This window comes from Melanotaenia boesemani, chromosome 1 (assembly GCF_017639745.1).
Source record: "Melanotaenia boesemani isolate fMelBoe1 chromosome 1, fMelBoe1.pri, whole genome shotgun sequence".
NCBI lineage: Eukaryota > Metazoa > Chordata > Actinopteri > Atheriniformes > Melanotaeniidae > Melanotaenia > Melanotaenia boesemani.
Window position 1 is genome coordinate 20,733,572 of NC_055682.1, and position 20,283 is coordinate 20,753,854.

The 20,283-nt window shown below is 38.3% G+C and overlaps 1 protein-coding gene across 4 annotated transcripts in view; it reads right to left on the reverse strand.

The window, feature by feature from the left end:
• The window catches only part of mical2a (microtubule associated monooxygenase, calponin and LIM domain containing 2a), a 35,181-nt gene that overhangs the window by 14,233 nt on the left and 665 nt on the right, over positions 1 to 20,283 (reverse strand). For all 4 annotated transcript variants that reach the window (XM_041983022.1, XM_041983031.1, XM_041983041.1 and 1 more), the window contains exons 2-5: positions 9,005 to 9,373; positions 2,461 to 2,668; positions 1,823 to 1,939; positions 631 to 732 (exon numbers count right to left, since the gene is read on the reverse strand). In XM_041983022.1, the coding sequence (XP_041838956.1) occupies positions 631 to 732; positions 1,823 to 1,939; positions 2,461 to 2,668; positions 9,005 to 9,265 (688 nt within the window). In that variant the 5' untranslated portion in view covers positions 9,266 to 9,373. The remainder of the gene's footprint in view (positions 1 to 630; positions 733 to 1,822; positions 1,940 to 2,460; positions 2,669 to 9,004; positions 9,374 to 20,283) is intronic.

Genomic DNA, 20,283 nt, shown 5'->3' on the forward strand with positions numbered 1-20,283 from the left:
TGAGACTGTGCCAACATCTTCATAGTCATCTTATACGAAATCACTCTTTCCTAATGCAGCAACGATCAACAGCTCTGATTGCATTTTATTGTTTTACTGAAACTAGGGAGCACACAAGCACAGAGAAAATCATTTCCCCCAGGGTTCTTCATAATTGGGGAATGAGCTAAACGTCTTGTTCTGCCCTAAAATTCCCTTTTAAGGAATAAGCATTTGATCTGAATTGGTCATTAGATGACAGCATTTCTAAAAGAAAGACTGAAAACAGTTAGAGTCCATCATGAATGCATCAGCTGCTGGACTGGGCCTCCACGCTGCTCTATTTTTGTAGCTTTTCCCCTTTGGGAGAGATTAATAACTCACATGAGTAGATATTAACAAAAGGTGAGTTTCAGTTATAGTTTTAATGCCAGACAAGTCAAATATATAAATATAATGTTCAGCTGCAAATCACTGCTCTTTTTAGGAAGCTGCTCTATGTTAAGGTACATAAAAACTACTAGTAAGATACCAATAAGCCTGGGAGGAGCAGCAGGATTTTACCCTTTGTCGTCACACAGTTGTCAAATCTAAAAAGTACAGAACATCCTTGAGGCATCCCATACTCTTCAACGCTTTTTGTCTTCTCACCTTCCAGAGTATTCCTGCGCCCATCGGCCCCCACCACGACATCGAACTCAAAGTTAGCCACAGGGTGATCAGCAGGTCGGATTGCAGCTTTCCACCCAATCCCTGCATGACAGAGAGCAACAGAGAATGGTGGAAAAATTTTTTTTTCAAATACTGGATATAAATGAAAGGAACACCCTTGTAAGATGACTTTTCCATAACGTGAAATCACATGAGGATTTTTTTTTCTTTGAAGATGCTTCATAGACCACACATAGACACATTTGTGCTGCTTTAAGTTAGTCAATGCAGAGATAAAAAAAAAAATTAAATGAAAAATGAAAATATATGTGTCAGTTTGGGTTGTTATACAAATAATATCTTTTTTCTTCTTTCATAACTAATATTAGCCATTTTAAGCAGGCGGTGTGTCGCTGCAGGAGTGTGAGACCAGCTTGGGAGTTTGTGGCGTAATATCAGCATGTGGAAAATACATTCCATGAAGTGAAGGGCACAGCTAAGTTGGTCACAGGGAGGATAAATCTGTCTCTAAATTTAGGAGAGGCTCTTGTTATTATCAGTATATCGATATTAAAGCTTAAGCGACACACAAATGTGTGCTGGTGTTTTCCTCTTCTGAGTTTCAGGACAGTGTGAGATGGTAGGAGGCACTGAAGTGCTTATCTACAATGCAAAGTAATCTAGAACTGAGGCAGTAAATGTCATTTTGTTCTAAACAAAAGAAACCTGTGTTCAATCATTTGCATCATGATACGTAGGCGCAGGTCTACATCTGAGTAAGATCACTCACAGGGATGTAAAGCAAAGTACCATCTACATCTAATGAAAACAATATCAGTGCCAGTGTTTGCCTCCTGTTTATTGGTGGCTGTCAAGGTAATTAAATCCTGCAGGATGAGAAGTTTGTTGCTGCCCAACCAGCCTTAGAGCAAAAGCAGCACAATGGGAGGTTACACACAGATTCTCCAGGAAGCGACACAGTATCTGTCTAAAAACACATTACACTTCTCACTCTTCAAACTAAATGTCACAGCTTTATACTTTCCATCTGTTTAAATGTCTCCCCTCCCTTCCACCCACACACACACACACAAACCTCTCAGATCATAATCCAACTCTCAGTGGGTGAATATAAAGACATTTTTAACCTCCTGTTTGGACATGTACAGTATTTACAGTGAATATGTGATACCTTCATTTTCCTGATCCTCTGGAGGTTCCAGCAGCTTGACAAACTCAACATTGATGTGAAAATCCACTGCAACAATCAAGGCAACTTTCAAGAGGATCAGCTGCAGTTGCTGAATGCCTGTTAGAAACACACACTTATTCATATTTGCATAAACATGTGAAACCCTATTGAATTATCTGCTATGTCATCTTGACATTACAGAGAGCAAACCTTGCTTTTGGCCTAATCCTTCTCTAGGAGACCTCTAACTCCGCTGAAGAAGCTGAGTTACTCAATGATAGGACAGTGGATAATGAGATTGACTGTACTTTGGATGCAAATGAGTAATAAGGTAAAAGTTAAAATTGACAAGTGATATATGATTTGTACCTTCACTTGTAGCCATGGAATTTGGTCAATTATAAAAAGAAGAATGGATATACAAGCAGTTCAAATTGGTTTTCTTTGCTGGCTGGCTTGACTAATATAACAGAGGAATACTACATAATTTAAAGAGGAATTTTTGAGATAGAAAAGATACTTAGAAGGAGAAGGTTGGGGTTTAGAGGGCTTAATAACATATTGGTATGATAACAGCGAATGAAAAGCGAAAGCAAAAGCCAGCTGCCTGTTTTGTTTCTGTAAAGTCTGATACTCACTGATATGATCTATGGCGCCAGCACAAAATTTTCCATAGAACTTTTTGGCTCCAAGACCTCGCAAATCATGGATGGTATAGGGCCAAAGATGGAGCACATTGTTTCTCGAAAAAGAGTCCCTCTTCTCAATCACCACCACTTTGGCCCCCATCAAGGCAAGTTCAATGGCAGTCCGCAGGCCGCAGGGACCTCCTCCGATGATGAGGCACTAAGGAAACAATGACAAGTTGACCTCATTACCAACACAAGGTGCAGAGTAATGTGGCTACATCATGGTAACACCTCTGTCATATTATCAACACAACGCTGAGACTTTTCCTGCAGAAGAGTCTGAGATGAAAAATGATTACATCTCACTAGTAAACAACATGCCCAGAGCTTTATAACATCTTCATAGATCATGAGGAGAATCAGCACTTTACTGCTCTGCTTGAGTATTTAGAGACCTTAGAGTGTCTCACTGAAGTACAGAGAATGGCTTGTTAGACAAAACAGCATGTAAGCAGGAGACTTTGAACATGACTGAAGTGATGCATTTATCACAAAACTACCCCAGGGAGCATGAGTGAACAACCTCTACATGTTTAAGGAGTTATTCACGCACCATCTTCACCAAAAAGTGAAGTCATTTCAGTGCGGTTACAGCATCTGTCTCAGCATGTGCAGTTAAAACATGAGATCATACTTCTAAATGATAAATGAAAGATTTGATGCATCTGTGCTGGCAAACTCTGCCTTTTCCCCCCTTTGAACATAGTAAGAAACATTACATAGACAAGTGTGTGAGTGTGATGTGCTTATTGTGCACAGCGTGAGTCCTGCTTTGTTCAGCACGTGGACAGTCTCCTGGATAATCTCACTGAATCACAGTTGAAAGCATCTTTGCGTTAAAAAGCTCTGTTATTCAGCACAAAGAGGCAGAAGAAATGATTTTTACTAAAGGGCTCACTTCCTGCCATTCTGTGTGTCGATCAACAGGAGTTAAAGAAACATACTCCTGACAGCACCTGCTGCTCACAGAGCAACATTACATACCATAATATCCAGCAACAAAAACACCAAAAACGTTTTTCACTTATTTTCCTTTGTTGTGTTTAATAAAATGTGTTTTTCTAATTTGAATCTTAAAATGTGTTTTCTGTTGTGTTTTGTGTACTTTTGTTGTTTCTGTACTTTATGAAATATTGTGTTTATATGTTTGCTGTAGAGATTTATTCATTTTACAAAAGAGTTGCAGTTTCTGTTTACTTGTTGTTTTTAGTGTTTGGCTGTTTTGTGACTTTTTAAGAAGCTATTGTGTTTTCTGGTTTTTACTTTTTGTGAATTGTCTAGTTTTGGCATTTTGATGTGCAGATTAAATTATTTGTATGTTTTGTGAATTTTAATGTGCACAACAATATACCATTCCGTTTACAGTTTTGCTGTTTTCTTTGGATTTGTGAAATATTTTTTGTTGTCATGCTGTATTCTTGGTTTTCTCAGGCGTGAAAGACACACAAGAGGTTGATGATCTGTCCAGACAAGCCTGCCTGTTGCTATTGTTATTTTGTTTTTGTTTTCTTTTTAGAAAACCAGTACATTGACTTTTCTAACAACCAGAAACACATGGAAGAAAACATAATTTATATAAAAAAAACTAAACAAATTCACAACTTTGCACAGTCTCAAGTTTTCTCTAAGCTCATGTCTCTGTTTATATGTCTCTATCAACCACCAGCAGAGACATGCTGTTTGTGTAAACACTTTCTATTTACCGATATATTGTTGCAGACGACAGGCTTTCCTGAGGTCAGGTACCACACCTGCTGAGTCAGGTCACACGTTTCCTGTCAGCTTCCCACCTGTGACCTCATTCTCCTCTCTGTCCGATCTCAGCCTGACAATTGTCTCCCACCCTATTAACAACTCCTATCTGACAGACTGAACAAACTCAACATGTCCTGTAAACACACGGTGCCATTCATTCCCTTTAAAAAAATAATAAAATAAAATAAAAATGTTCATATTAATTGTGCCCATTAAACTAATTTCTCAATTTTATCAGACCTGATCTCTCTGAGACTGCAGAATCTGCAGATTTAAAGCAGAAATTACCGGTCATAGTAAAAATGGATTATTTTGTTCGAGTGTTTCTGACAGTTCGTCTGACCTACGTCAAACTAAGCTGGCATTTTGTTGGCTGGGAATGAGAGTAAGAGCAGCGTTGAGTTTGGCTGTTGGAGAATGTTCCAGACCAGGAATGGATTCATCTCGGAGAGTCCTCTCCTGGTTTTTTGTTACAGCAGAGTTTGGCAACGTTCTGTTAGTTATCGTGGAGACAATTCACTGTTTTTAAGCAACATTAAGGCCAAATGTTGACGACAGCCCAGAAATTAAGCAGAGATGCAAACACTGAATTGTTCAGGGGGAGATACAGCAGTCAGATTCAGTAAAAAGATGATGTCATTGAAGTCAGCTTGAATATTTGTTAAAAGTTTCCCCACAGAGTTTTTGACCTTTGGTAATATTTTACATGTGGGTCATCTTTTCTCTTTCTTTCTTTTTCTCCCTTTCTTTCCTTTTAAAAATGAGAAACACAGAACTATTTTATAATGGTTTACTAATATTCCTCTTATCTACAGATAAAAGTCATATTGTAAGGGATGCAGCAATGAGCCAGAAAAGGATGGGAAGATTTCAACAATACACACAATTTATTTAGCTTAAATAAAAGTGAGCCTCAGACTCAGTTAAAGAAAAAGTCCACTAGACATTTTTAAGTCTAACCTTTATACATCCCATCTTTTTCATATGAAACTAAAACAAGAAGTGTCACAATAGTAGAAAATTAAATATGCATTGCCTCGCGAGAGTCTGATGAAGAGTTCTGAGAATTACTTGCACCGTGGATTAAATAAAAATATATATGCATTTTGTTGTACACATTAAAACTTTATGAGACACACACCATGGCAGCTCGTCACTGCTGCCAGTGGTCAGGCCATAAAACACAGATGACATCATATCCTGTAAAAAGTTGTTGCTAAAGCAGCAATAAGATGAAGAGGCGCTGAGTGATATTACATCTGTCCCTGAAGGAGAGCTGAGCCGTCATAAAAAACAAGCTGTAACCAAATGATTCCCGCAGAGAGAAGATGTGGAAGCAGATTGCCTGCCCTATGAGCAATGAAAGCCCTATGCAATAAAATATACACACAATCCGGCAGTTCAGAAGTTACATTTTTCTCTACAGTTCTGTGTATGTTCAAATTTACAAAATCTAACTGAAAGGATTCAGCTCTGAAGTGCAGTTAAGTTCCACTTTCTTTCTTCAAAACGTTTAATCTTATTACCTATTAAGGCCTAAATGAGACAACACCGATAGTGAAGCTGAAGCTCACACCAAAGCATTTCAAACACATTTTAATAATAAGCTGGGCTCCGCTCCAGCCTTTTGAGAAAAGCCTTTCAAGAGCATTGCGCAGGTTCTGTACAACTGGAGCCAAATAATAAAGGCTGCTGAGTGATGCCGTCTCTTTCTACAATAAAAACACTCTGTGAAGCAGGAACAGCTGATGGCTGAAAGTTAATCACACATGTCCAGGTTTCAGACTGTTCCTCAATACCTTAACTTCCCCCAGCCCCAAAAAGCACAGGATATTTTAAAGTTTGGACCACGTTATGTCCTTAACCACTTCATGATGGGGGTTGTTGGGTGACATCCGGTTACGAAGTATATTAAGAATACTTGTTTTGTGATCTGTTCTGTCATAAAGCACATGTCCTGCTTGTACCACTGAGAGAGAGTGTGGTACTGTTAGGGCTCATACACAATACCGTATTAAAAAAAAAGACACCCTGCAGTTTACCCTAACCCTAACAACATGTCAGTATCGTCATGTAAGATGATGTTATAAAACACTTCCTAATACATAAAACTTTAAGGATGCATGAATATAACTTTTACTTACAAACTTTCATGCACCTCTGTTAAAACTTTATCACTTCCCATTTTAGGGAAATTGGTGTGCATTCATGACATGACCAAGATAAACTGAGAGCCACATGGATTGTTTTAAATTGCCAAAAGATGACTGTAGTTACAATCTATCAGTTAAAAAACACAATCAGACCAGTTTTATGTCTTACCCAGTCCTTTTTTTCAGATTTGATCATTTTCCTCAGGCCATCTCCTAAAATGTCTATTAATTTCTGCAAAAATAACACGTGACGTGTTAATCAAGATCTATCACTGCTGGCTTTATTCATGAATCATTGCATCAAGAGTGTGTCCATGCAAAATGGGAAAAATGAGGTGTTGCTACCTTCTACATGATGACACAACAGCAATCTGTGGGAACATAGTGAAGAAATAAATTTGCTGGGCTAAAAGCTGTACTGAACTGGACTGTTCTCAATAGAAAAATAAAACATTTTTGTCAGAAAAGTATCAATCCAGCAGGCTTTTTGGCTGAGTTGCTTGTGTTGTGATTTTTATTAAATGTCTGGTGTTGATTGTACCAGCTGTATTATCAAATGTTTTGCATCAAAGAAGACATGGACATTGCTTTAAAATCAGATTGTGATCAGTCATCTCCAGAGTTTCCAAAACCACTTATCAACACACAAAAATAAATAATTCTGTGAGAAGCCCGCCCATTTCATCCATGTGAAATGAGACGTACTAACTTTCTAACCTCATGACTGACTTTCATACTAAACTGAAAACATAACAATAGCTGCCTGGAAAAGAGCAAACAAATATGCCTTAGGAAATCCACATCCACTGAATTTTTGCCTTTATTGCACAGGTGAAGCAGAGACATGGACAGGAAATATGGGCAAACCAGCCAAATGAAATACTGCAGAGGTTCAGCCTCAAGAAACAGTAAAAACACACCACTGCTGAGGGCATTTTTATGTACCCTAGCCACTGAGCCATCAGCTTCCAGCGGGAAAGATATCTAAGAATTTATGGTATAAGGTCTGGAGAAGGGCCAGAAGAAGAAAAAATATAGACCGAATCAGAAATATTGCATAAAAAAAGTTCAGACAGTGTAATGTAGATAAAAGCATTACGCAATGATTTGCAAAACTGTATTTCAAAACCCTGTACTGGACTGAAAATAGTCAGAAGATATATATCAATGTGTCAAATGTGTCTGTTTTTTAGAGCATGGTATAAAAATGTCAGCAATATCACTGAGTGTAAAACCAGCACATGAAGGAGACTGGTTCTTTCATAAGAACAGATGGGAGGGAATTCATCACTTTATGTAGGACAAACAGTTCAACTATTTCAGAACAGAGTTTTTAATGTAAACTTGTATGTATTTGGGGAGTTCATCATCTACAGTGCATAATGTAAACAGCTAACTTTGGCTTCAACTGGGTCAGACCTTCCTCAGACTGAAGCCAGGTAAAAAAAAACTATTCTGCAGTTTGACTGTGAACAAACAGCAGAACATAAACACAAAACATCACTTATTCCTTATTCATTTATTCCTAAAAACGTAATCCAAATCCATCCATGACTTTTTGAGTTATGTTGCTAACAGTCTGACAAACTAATGTCACATAACAAAACGTAATAAAAAAAAAGAAGCAGAAGAATAAATGCAGAATAAGCTTTAGCTTTGCTTTAACAAATGAATGCGGAAGATTGAGATGGGGGACAAGTGGTCAGTTAATCTCACTACAAATGGACCAAGTTAGAACTAGACATCCTTGACAAGATGCCGAGGCAGTATTCAGCGCGAGCTAGATGGTGGCCTGTGTTTAATACCGTTTAGACATCGCTGCACTGAACGCAGGGGTCCTCTACCACAGCTGCATCAGTGCCAGAATGACCCGGCGTGCGTCCATTATTGAACTGTTGACGTGCAATACAGTAAATCAATATCAGCTGACATGCAGCACTCTGTTTCCTTACTTTAGCATTATATGATGCTTTTCTTTTCTTACTGATCCCCCTCAAATAATTGATACAAAAAAAATACATTTAAAAATTATTCAGTTGTGTAATTTGTTTGCTGATAAGTGAATGTTGTAAGCTAGTAAGGATTTGATATTTTCTATTTGAAATACAAACCCCAAGTAATACCACATGCTAATCAATTAATTATTTATTAACTGGCACGGTGTCAAAATGACCCCCTCTGGCGGTTCTAGGGAATGTTGTAATGTTGGCAGCTCTAGTCTTCTAAACATTCCTGGATCCAAGCTGTGATCCAGAACAACCCCAAAATCTAATCAGTTGTTCCTTATTCCATTTTGGAGATTTCCTGAAAATTGATTTAAAATCCATTTATTACTTTTTGAGTAATGGACGGACAGACAGACAGACAAGCGTACCCCACCAAAATCTAAATTTTTAAGTTTTGTGAAGTTTTGAAAAAAACTAAAGGATATAAACTATTTACAAATAAATGCATTTTGTCTTTATTTTTGCATTTATTGGATAATAATTTAAAATAATATAAAGGTGATTACATTTGCTTACTGTTAATATTCTGCTCAAACCTGGTAAGCATTTTTGCATAAAGTAGGCTTTAGGTAACCTTACCTTGGTGCCAACACAGGCTTGGCCTTTCCTATACTCCTTATGACACATCCTCTTGTCTAGCTTGCTCCACAGTGCTTTGGCTTTCCAGTAGGTGACCTTCGCCTTGAGACTGCTGTAGAATGTGTTGTGGTCTGCAGGGTCGAGGTCCAGGCGTCTGCAGAGGATACCGAAGGTTTGAAGAGTTCCTTTACAGGTCGAGGCCTGGATGAAGTTCTCGAAAAGCTTCCCCACATTGTCCCTCTCCTCCTCCGTCTCTCCCATCTTCTCTACTGCAGCAGATGATCGGTGTACTGAGGCTCCTGCTCACTTCAGCGCTCTGCCAGATGTGGCTACACCCCCAGCTTGGCCCGCACCATCATGCCCAGTCTGCTGAGGTAAGACACACAAGTCTGATGTCATCTCATGGCAAAAAGTCCAACAGATGGCTTTAAGTAACTTATTTTTTCCATATTCCACTCTTAGCCTGAATAAAGTGAGCTCGTTTCATTATATACATTTAAATGGATTTTAGATCAGGATGCTGACGTAATTGAACTACTTAACATAAGAAAAAATTCAGCAACATTCCTCAACGAACATAATACCTACATTAGAAGGCATTTTGGTATGCAGTAGCCTTCTGCCCACGTCAAACAGGACAACATTTCAAGAGCAGGCAAAGCGGAGAGATGTATTAGAGAGAAAAAACACCAAAGCAGAGTGATCTCATCTGTCAACATCACACATTTGTTGAACATATTTACCACTTGTGCTCTATAAGGGCGAGGCCACGAGTACCAACAAGTGGAGACACTGGAGGCTTAGATCATACTTCGGGGTTCAATGACAGCTCCACAGAGATCAAAGAATTTCAACATTTCCAGAGTGAGCAAACAATCAAACACTAGCTTGACCTTTTAGATGTCAAGCAATACATTTATTCTCTGATAAGATGTCAATACGCAAGGGAAACTGCTGATAGTGGAGGCTTATTAGTGAAGAGTAAACTGATATAAAGCACCATATTAGGTTATCATGGCTCAACTTCAGAGTGTTTATTGAATCAAATAACATTGTCATGATCTAAGAGATATTTAAGAGCTTTCTACTCTCCAAGCTTTGATTAAGCAGAGGCCAACACTCCATAATACAATGGATCTCTAATTAAATATTTGAAGTTTCCTTATTAACAATTATATATAATTATAATAAACAACATGTGTTCACTATTACAATGAACTACATTTCTTTTATCCATGACATGCAGCTGTGCACTGAATGAAAAAAAAAAATGAAATAGACTTTAATTACCAAACGATGGATGGCTGATGGATGATTATACATTCACACTTTACATTATGCTGAGGTGTGTGTACATGGCCACTTATACACTTATACACTTGCAAGAGACACCACTCCTAAAGCACACATTCATGTCAGAATGAAGCTAAACTGACAGCATAAAATCCACCAGTTTTCTTTTTACTCCAATCAACCATTAAACATTTTCAAAAATCTGTGCCAGAACTCAACATCAAAGCAAAATGTGGAAACTGTCTTCATCAAGCATGTGCACTTGGGTGGAGACCACAGCTTCCGAGAGTTTTTTGGGAGAAGCCTGCCTTTGATATTTTAATGTCCCATGGAGTGGGATGGGCGTGGTTAGAGAAGAAGTCAGAGTAGCTATATAGAGCTTGGAAAACCCACCAAAAGTAATCCACTCACACACCCACAACCCCAGGAAGCTATATGGCTAGGGCATGAAATTGTTCATGTAGAGATCTCAAAAGGGAAAAATAAACACCAGTCTACGCAAAAATGACTCATTTTATTCGAAGACTATTCAGCCGTGGGTCACACATTATTGATTGCATTTTCAATGTGAGGGTTTGCATTGTTTTTCTACAGCAACAATATTTGTCCCAAGCTAAAATTAGCATATCGATTTCCACAACATCCTGTTTTGCTGCATGTTTTTTATCCTGTTTTGATGAAACGTTTAGACTGAGAAAGGAAAACCAATCAACCCACAGAAACACTGCATATTCATGTGAAACTTTCTACACGTCCATGCTGTCCTGTCAGCAGATCATGTGGAGGCCTTCATAGCAAACATACAGCCTCATTCAGAGAGCTGACATTCCTTTGCCACGTGGCCAGACGAGCTCTCCATCAGCATGAGTTCAACACCAACTGGTAGCCCACAGTCAAAGGACCACCTCCACACATTGGAAGATTTACAGGTTGTCACTGAGCGACGCAGATGACCAAAACTGTAACGTTAAACTGTATGATGGAGAAAGTTTAGTCTTTGTTACACAAAAGAAGACAATAAACACAAATTCCTGTATTTTCTGGAGGGCTTGCATAATATATGTTCCATAAACCCTCTATGTGGTCATTTGTTTCGACAGTTGAATCTAATATAAGATTATTTAAGGTGATGAGATAGAACGCACATTACTGCCAAAAAAGGTTAAAAGTTAAAAAGTAAATTTCCATTTTCATTACCGTTGTTTGAGGCTGTGCTCTCCCAAGAACAATTTCATTTCAAATTTTGGCCACAGTTCAATAAGCTCTCATGCTTTTAGTAAAACGTTTAAATAAAGACATGTTGATTGCACTTATGCTTTGCATTTCAGTCCAAGTAAAGCAGTAAAATAGCCACAATTATTGGAACCATCTGTTGTGCGAGGACTAACAAATAAAGGTACCACTTAACTTTCTTCATAGCCAAGTCGATGCTCAGCCCTGTAACTACATTGTCTCTGACACAGTCCCATGACTTCACCATCTTAGTCTGACAGAATGGAAAGTCACTTGTGGGCAGACAGAACGAACCCACAGAGCTGCTGTAAAAATATAACTAATGACAGACTGAGAGGGAAGAAAACGCACACACACAGATCATACATTACAAATGAAGCATGTAAAAGACAGGTTTACATTTCCTGCCTTTTTAGAAAATAATCTGAAACTGAGAAAGTAATGGGAAGTGATTCATTTCTCAGTGGAATGAGGAATTCATCTGTGATGAGATAACTCTGCTTTTATTGTGACACACTACCTGATGTGAGAATGGTTTGCGTTGTGTCTGTTTATGAGAGAGATAGTAAGCTATCAGTTTCTGGTTTGATAAAAGGTGGAATGCTAGGAATGTAAAGGAAATTTAAGTGCTACAGTACGCCTAAGGTGAAAAAATAAACATGAACTCTTTTATGTATTTTCTCATGTTACCTGGAAAAAAAATGCCACAGTTTTAGAGGTTTTCTAGGTGTGTCACTTTTTTTTGTTTGTAATCAAACAGAAATCTCTAAAATGGGTCATAAACTGAAAAATGACACTAAATACAACCCCATGGATAATGAGGCTGTATTTAGTTGTGTTGTAATATTGGATCACATGACACAATGCAACAGAGCAGGTGTTTGGAGCCGAGGTAAAAAAAAATATTAAGTTTAATCTGTGTTTACCTACATAGGCAAAGTTTTGTGATCAGTTTATTGCTGGCTACAGGTAACTGCTGGCATGGTAATCCTTACATTATAAAAAAAACTACAGGTAATTTTTTTTAGAATACCACCACAGTAGTGTAGTCTTTTGCTGTAGTTCTGGTTATTGAGTCTTTCTTTGAATCTGGATTTTTAGTTTTCTTGAGAATCTTGATTTAGGAAACATTCTCCTACTATGGTTTGGATGTTGGGCTGCTTCAGGGATTTCCACTGGTATTACTGGTACTTTTTAACATCTTTTTAAGATGAGTAGCCATGCCAATAGGAGTGGTGTTTACATGTGGAAGAAGCTGACTAAACTTTCCAAAGCTCAATTAATGCTCAGAGTAAGACCCCAAATCCAGAAGAACTGAAAAGTAAGATGTCTAGGATGATGGACGAGAGTGGTAAAAAAAAAAAAAAAAGAAGAAAAAAAAAGAAAAAGAAAAGAGCAAGGAGGAGAAACTTTAAATCATTTCTTCTCTTAAATGCTCCTTATTGGTACAAGTTACTGAGAAGGAGCAACTCTGCTTCCTGGATGTCAGCTGATAATGATAACTGTTGGCTGTGACTTGCATCCAGAAACTTCTTGGAGAGAGTTCACCTGTGTTACCTGCCAAAGCTGCTTGTAATGTCATCTGCTGCTAGGATATAAACACAATACCCCAATGCATTCATAGAGATCCCTGAAGACTTCAGCCACAGCTCTCGCTCTCTCTGCTACACTCCAACATGCTGCAGTGTGTCCACTCATTATTCATTTGGTTATTCAGTTATTTGGTTATTTTTACCTCAATTATTTATAACGCAAAATTTTGATTTACTATTAGGATTTAATAAAACAATATTAATTTCAATTAGCCACACTATTATAAGCATCCAATTGACTAACATTCAATATTATAACACAATATTCAGCTAGAAACCTTGAGTCCTACAATAGACGTAGCATCTACATAAACATTAATTACAGAACAAGCATATCCACTCACAAGAGTGGCAGTAGTCTACCTAACTGGACGATGTACCCTGATGTACATTCACCAACCACTTCATTATAAACACATGAGAAATGCAAAATAATCCAGAACAACAGCTCTGTTGTAAACTACAAAACCTTCTAGGCTTTTAGTTTTTGGTTAATATTATCAAAAAGGTGATAACTGTATCTTAATTTAAAGCCTTTAAATTGTGTATACAGACAAGAACAAAATTTGTTGGTACCTTCGGTTAATGAAAGAAAAACTCACAATGGTCACAGAAATAACTTGAATCTGACAAGAGTAATAATAAATAAAAATTCTATGAAATTTAACCAGTGAAAGTCAGACATTGCTTTTCAATCATGCTTCAACAGAACTATTTAAAAAAATAAACTCATGAAACAGGCCTGGACAAAAATGATGGTACCCTTAACTTAATATTGTGTTGCACAACCTTTTGAAGCAATCACTGTAATCAAACGATTCCTGTAACTGTCAATGAGACTTCTGCACCTCTCAGCAGGTATTTTGGTCCACTCTTCATAAGCAAACTGCTCCAGTTGTCTCAGGTTTGAAGGGAGCCTTTTCCAGACGGCATGTTTCACCTTCTTCCAAAGATGCTCAATAGGATTTAGGTCAGGGCTCATAGAAAGCCACTTTAGAATAGACCAATGTTTTCCTCTTAGCCATTCTTGGGTGTTTTAGCTGTGTTTTGGGTCATTGTCCTGTTGCAAGACCCATGACCTGCGACAGAGACCAAGCTTTCTGACACTGGCCAGCACATTTCTCTCTAGAATCCCTTGATAGTCTTGAGATTTCATTGTACCTGCACAGATTCAAGACACCCTGTGCCAGATGCAGCAAAGCAGCCCCAGAACATAACAGAGCCTCCTCCATGTTTCAAAGTAGGGACGGTGTTCTTTTCTTGATATGCTTCATTTTTCCGTCTGTAAACATAGAGCTGGTGTGCCTTGGCAAAAAGTTCCATTTTTGTTTCATCTGTCCATAGGACATTCTCCCAGAAGCTTTGTGGCTTGTCAACATGTAGTTTGACAAATTCCAATCTGGCTTTTTTATGATTTGTTTTCAACAATGGTGTCCTCCTTGGTCGTCTCCCATTAAGTCCACTTTGGCTCAAACAACAACGGATGCTGCGATCTGACACTGATGTTTCTTGAGCTTCAAGTTCACCTTTAATCTCTTTAGAAGTTTTTCTGGGCTCTTTTGTTACCATTCGTATTATCCGTCTCTTTGATTTGTCATCAATTTGCCTCCTGTAGCCATGTCCAGGGAGGTTGGCTACAGTCCCATGGATCTTAATTTCTGAATAATATGTGCAACTGCAGTCACAGGAACATCAAGCTGCTTGGAGATGGTCTTACAGCCTTTACCTTTTACATGCTTGTCTACAATTTCCTTTCTAATCTCCTGAGACAACAGGTCCTCCTGAGCTGTTTCATAAGTTGTAGTTTCACAGCTGTGTGCTAAGGCAGGTGGTGGTTGATCGGTGTGTGTGCAGTCAGGTCTGTCACAATAAACTTTTATTACTGATTATTTGAGATAATCATCATTGTGTCTGCACAAGCATCATAATTATCCTATTGTCACCCATATGAAAAGAGCTTGGTAAAAATCCATTATTTTACACAGCTGACTGATTTTAAACTATATTAATGATCTACTGTTTAAGTTTTTTGTTTAGATAGATTAAAAACAAACAGGCATATATATTTTTGTATTATAGAGCCAATTTTCCAATAAATGGCTGTTATTCTTTGTACAGATTATGAGAATTATATAATGATTTTGCCTAGGTGTCTAAAATCAGCCCTCGCGGACCAGAGCTCAACACCCCTGGCTTATACTATATATAGAACATTATTGATTAGAGAAAGGCAATGAAGTGATCACAGCTTTTTGTAGGAAAATTACTGTCATTTTAAAATCATGGCAGTCCTATGTAGGACCACCCAGAATGAACTTTATTTAAAAAAAAAAAGCAGTCAAGTGTGACACTGACAGCTATAAAGACACTGAACTGAGTATCAAAGAGGTGATGCAGGTTGCACATTTGTTTCTACAGACCACATAGCTTCAGGCGATCAGAATACAATAGAAGCTTGACAACACAAGGAAAACATTGGGAGTGCTGGGAAATTCACATACTGTAGCATAGCCAGCAACAGTAATTACACACTGGACTGAAGAAAACCAGGAAGGAACCCTCTGTGGGCCTGATAAGCAGGCAGAGTGCCTCAGAAAACATTGCACTCGTGCAGTTTCCAGCTTGTGGGCTCTGCCCTTCAACAGGCCCCTGAGCGCTACAGCATTATCTCAGCTCTCTGAAATCTGGCTGCATGTCCGGACAGCGGTGCCAAAACAAAAGCAGAAGTGTCATGAGCAAAGTAATTCATGGACAGATAACGGTAATGTCAGTCAGCTTCAGAGGAGAAGACAGAAAAAGGAGCATGCTTGTGGAGCTTGTGGTCTGCAGCCACACCATACCCATACGATGTGCTCAGCACACCCTGGGGAATGATTTATGTAGACACACTGAGTGCAATTACACCTGCAAGGCTACTGAAACCAACAATTTACAGAAACTACATCCTGAATAACCACAATATTCAATGTGTTAAATTAAAAGTATCAGTTGGATTCTTGTCGCAATATTAAGTATATGTGAAGATGACTCACCAAAATAACAATATAAACCTCCCCAGTTAGTGAACATGGATTGCAAAAACTTGAGCAAATGCAACGTGACAGATGTCGAGGGCTAAAGATCAGTGAATGGCTGTCATTCACCCACATCGCAGAGAGGCACAGGCAAGGTTTAGTAGTATTGACACCTAGCAGGAATAGCAGAGTGTGTGAGCCAACAATCAGTAAAGCCAAGCTCAGAATAGACAAGTGTCGTGTTGCAAAAGGAAACAACACATGACCTGAAAATATATGAGTGTGGTTACAATCTGTAAACAACTAGAGTCATCAGGCAATCATTCTCAATCACCTGCCTTAATACACTTTCTCCATCCTACAGTCTATGATTTGGCTTCTCACAAAACTAAATCTTAAAAGTGACTGAAACAGATTTAGGGCACCATCAACTTACTGCAACACTGTGCCTGTTTTGGGAATGAAATTAACCCATGGTGATGTAACTCTGCAACAAAGTGTGTGAGCTCCCTGAGACGCCTCATATCCAGACTCTTCCTGCAGAGCGTGTCTGGTTTCATGTCCACATCAAAGCTCAGAAGAAGGTGGCCTCTGTAAAGTTTCACCACAGTGATTTTTATGCATAGCTAAGATATATTATAAGCCTTTTCTAGTGTCTCCCGCCCCCAGTCTTTACAAGAAGGAACCTCTTTATGACATCCTGGGGTTTATATTAGTCCAGTTATGTCACTTTTGTACCACCTTTCATGGCTCTATCTTAGCTTAACAATGCAGCGTAAGCTGCAACATTGTTTAAAAAAGCAGAAATGTTTCATTTTGCAGAGCCTAAAAATATCATTTCCTTTTTAATCTGACAAGGACCCTGGCAAAAAATTAGCTTTGCCAGTTAAAATTATATCAATGAGTGGGTACTTCTTTCAATACATTTGTATTTCTTTCAATCCTTGCAGCAAACCCTGCAAAGCGTGAGACCAAAGAGAACACACCCCAAACAACTCTGAGTTCCTATCTCTTTTGTGTAACGCTGATGCCTGCATACATGTGTCCATTTTTATTCTGTGGAACAAGGAAGGAAACATGCTGGAAAGAGGAAGGAGAAAGTTTACAACGCATCAATGGCAATAATGAGGCCGAACTTCCACTCGGGGTCACGTCATTGGGCTGCATGAAGGAAATTTATACTGTTTTCATTCACAGAATGATGTACTTGCATATCATATGACTTCTAATTCATTGATTAGATTCCTAGAGGTTCATTGATTTAACTACTTAATCATCTGATGTATGCGCTGGTATCTGGAATGGTTACTGTAACCAAAATTCTCCCTTAATATTTCCTTTCATAAGTATTAAACATGACGAATGAGCCCTTCTTAACTTGGACAGTGGTCCATCAGATCTTAATGGGTTATATAATATAATTATATCTTTATCTGTATGCGGGATTCAGCCTTTGTCTAACAGAACACAGTAAGACAGAAGCTGAAGCTTAGATAGCTGAGGGAAGGATTGCAGTACTAAGCTCTTACAGGTGAGTCATCTGTGTGTCATCCTGAGACTGTTTTCACAGCTGCCATCACACTCAGTTCAGATTTGAAGCATTTGGAGTCTGAAATACTTGTAGTCAAGATATCAAAATGACAAAGGAATTAGATTAATGTTTAGAATCATCAGAAACATGATAATGTCAGCCATTATTTTGCATGGCAGGAGGTGCCCCTGCAGCTTTCAACCCTGTTGCTGCGATGGTCCCCAGTAAAGCTGGTAATTATACACTAAAAATGAAAGGCTGGCAAAGTCATTTGCACTTGAAACCCTCTGAAACAAAGCTAAAACCTGAAGTCTTAGTGTATTCAGACCTTTTTTGGTTAAATAATGAGGATGTTTGCATGGAAAAGTGACCTGAATTAGATTGTGTTGCTACACTGGTTCTTATTGTGCTGCAGTGAAGTAAAACATACACAGCAACTTGAATGTTGAAAGGAGAGGAGCATGAACTCAGATTAATGTTATAGTCAAGTATGGACACAACATCTGCCTTGAAGAGGTTCAGCAAAAACACAAGAACTTGTTTGATAAAAGTATTTATCAAAAGACTGCTTGTCTTACTGAGCAAAACACATGATTAGTTTGTTGTTAAAAAACACATCAGAAACTAGAAATTTTCTCTTTTTTCTCATGCATGTTAGATTTTAATTCAATGCCAGCAACACATTTTTTGACAAAGTGAAAAAGCTGTGTAATGGTTCAAAATAAAGAAAGAAAGAAGGGTGAATGTATTACAAAATGTCTCACAGCAAGTTGAGTTAATTGGCAACAGGTCAGTAAAAAATGAGCAAAGGTTGAGGTGCTGTCAAATAATCAGAAAATGACCTCCAGCAGTCTTTTTCTGAGCACTTTTCCATGACCTCATTGGACCACACAAACTATTCTACAAAGAGAATGTATATATCAATAAAATTATATTTAAATATTACTATATCATTCAGGCTTGTAAATAAAGAAAAATCCACAAGTGTGAAAAATGCTGTTGCAGGCGGCTCACCCTCCTGTCTTTATTCAATTTCAAGAATCCCAGTAAGTTCCACTGGTTGAAAATACTTGAGCTTTGCTTTAAATGTTGTGAATGCAAATAAGTGTGGGATGGTATGGCCCCTTTCCTCTCATAAAGGATGCTCCAACCCTTCCTATGCTAAAGGGATTAATAAATGAAGCACTTAAGCTCATTTTCTTAGCATTAAACGAGTTTAAACTGTTTTTATTACAGCTGTAATGGTATAGTAAAGTATGTATACACATCCTGGCTAACTTGCTCATTTATGAATGTGCTCTCATTGCTAAATGACTTATTCAAGTCTAGCGTGGCATGTGTTGCCAGCCAGACATCATTTTGAAGGATGGTCTTACTTATTTCAGGACTAAAATCCCAAATACCACCTGCGCTTCACTGAGAACATTTAGCGTCTGATGAAATTAAATATAAGACAATGAAGGCTAAGAGCCACAGGGCAGCTGGAAGCTTTCATCAAGAACGAATCTGAAAAAAAAATAGAATACTGACTCCTTGGTTCCCAAATACATCATGTACTCCTCAATCAAATATTTTTATGTTGGCTTTTGGCTATTTTCAGTAAAAAAAAAAAAATAAAAAATAATTAAATAAAAACAACAACTACACTAAATTCTGTTTTTACTTAAAACTTTCCCAACAGAGCTGACACATGAATGACTAACCACTCAGAGCAAAATTCCAGCAGAGGGGAGTAATGTGGTAGACGTTGATGGACAAACGAGTTGTTAATCTCTTTCATTATAAATTACATGGTACACAGTTGACTGGACCAAAGAACATGTTACTGGACACTGTTTAGATATTAGTGCATTCACCAGCAAAACAACCTTGAGTTTTAAAGTACAACAGAAAGGGATGCAGGGCAGCTTCTCTAGTGGTAGAACACAGGAAATGATTGCTCATAGAGGATGTGGAAGGAGAACTACAGCCGTCTGTATGACTCTTAAGGTATTATCTTACACAGTGAATCATAAGCAGACTGAGGGCTCATGCAGTGTGTCGAAACACATAGGATGGAAAGATTAGTTCAGCTTTATCCTTGCTGGTTTTTTCCTGCTTCATCAAGAAGCCCCGTTTATCTGCTGTCCAGCTGTGTGTTTGATCAGCAGCTGCACATTAACTTGTGGTCTCACCAGAAAACATGAATAGGCAGTCCCTGTCACTCATTTAACTTTATTCAGTAACCAGTCAGCGCACCTTGTCCACACCCCACCTTTCTTCATTATGTAATTTGTGTCATGAATCTAAAAGTCCGCCTGAGAGCTATTTACAGTCTGGAAGCTGCTGAGCAGGTGGAGTCAGTGTGCAAGGCTGAAAGGAATTTTAAAAAGAAAAAAAAAGCCTTGGTGAAGAATGACTATAGCCAAACTTTAGCTGTTTCTGCTTTTCTGACTACTATCATTTTAATGTATGTGTATAGAAAGTCGTCGTTCCAGTTTTAAGTGGATCTGATATGGGGAGTTAGTGGGATGGATCTGATTTAAGGGCTTGAAAATGCTAGAGCTCAAAACTTATCAGCAGCATGACAAATATGTAGCTTGCGCAAGTCATGTTATCAGAGAATAGAGGCAAGCC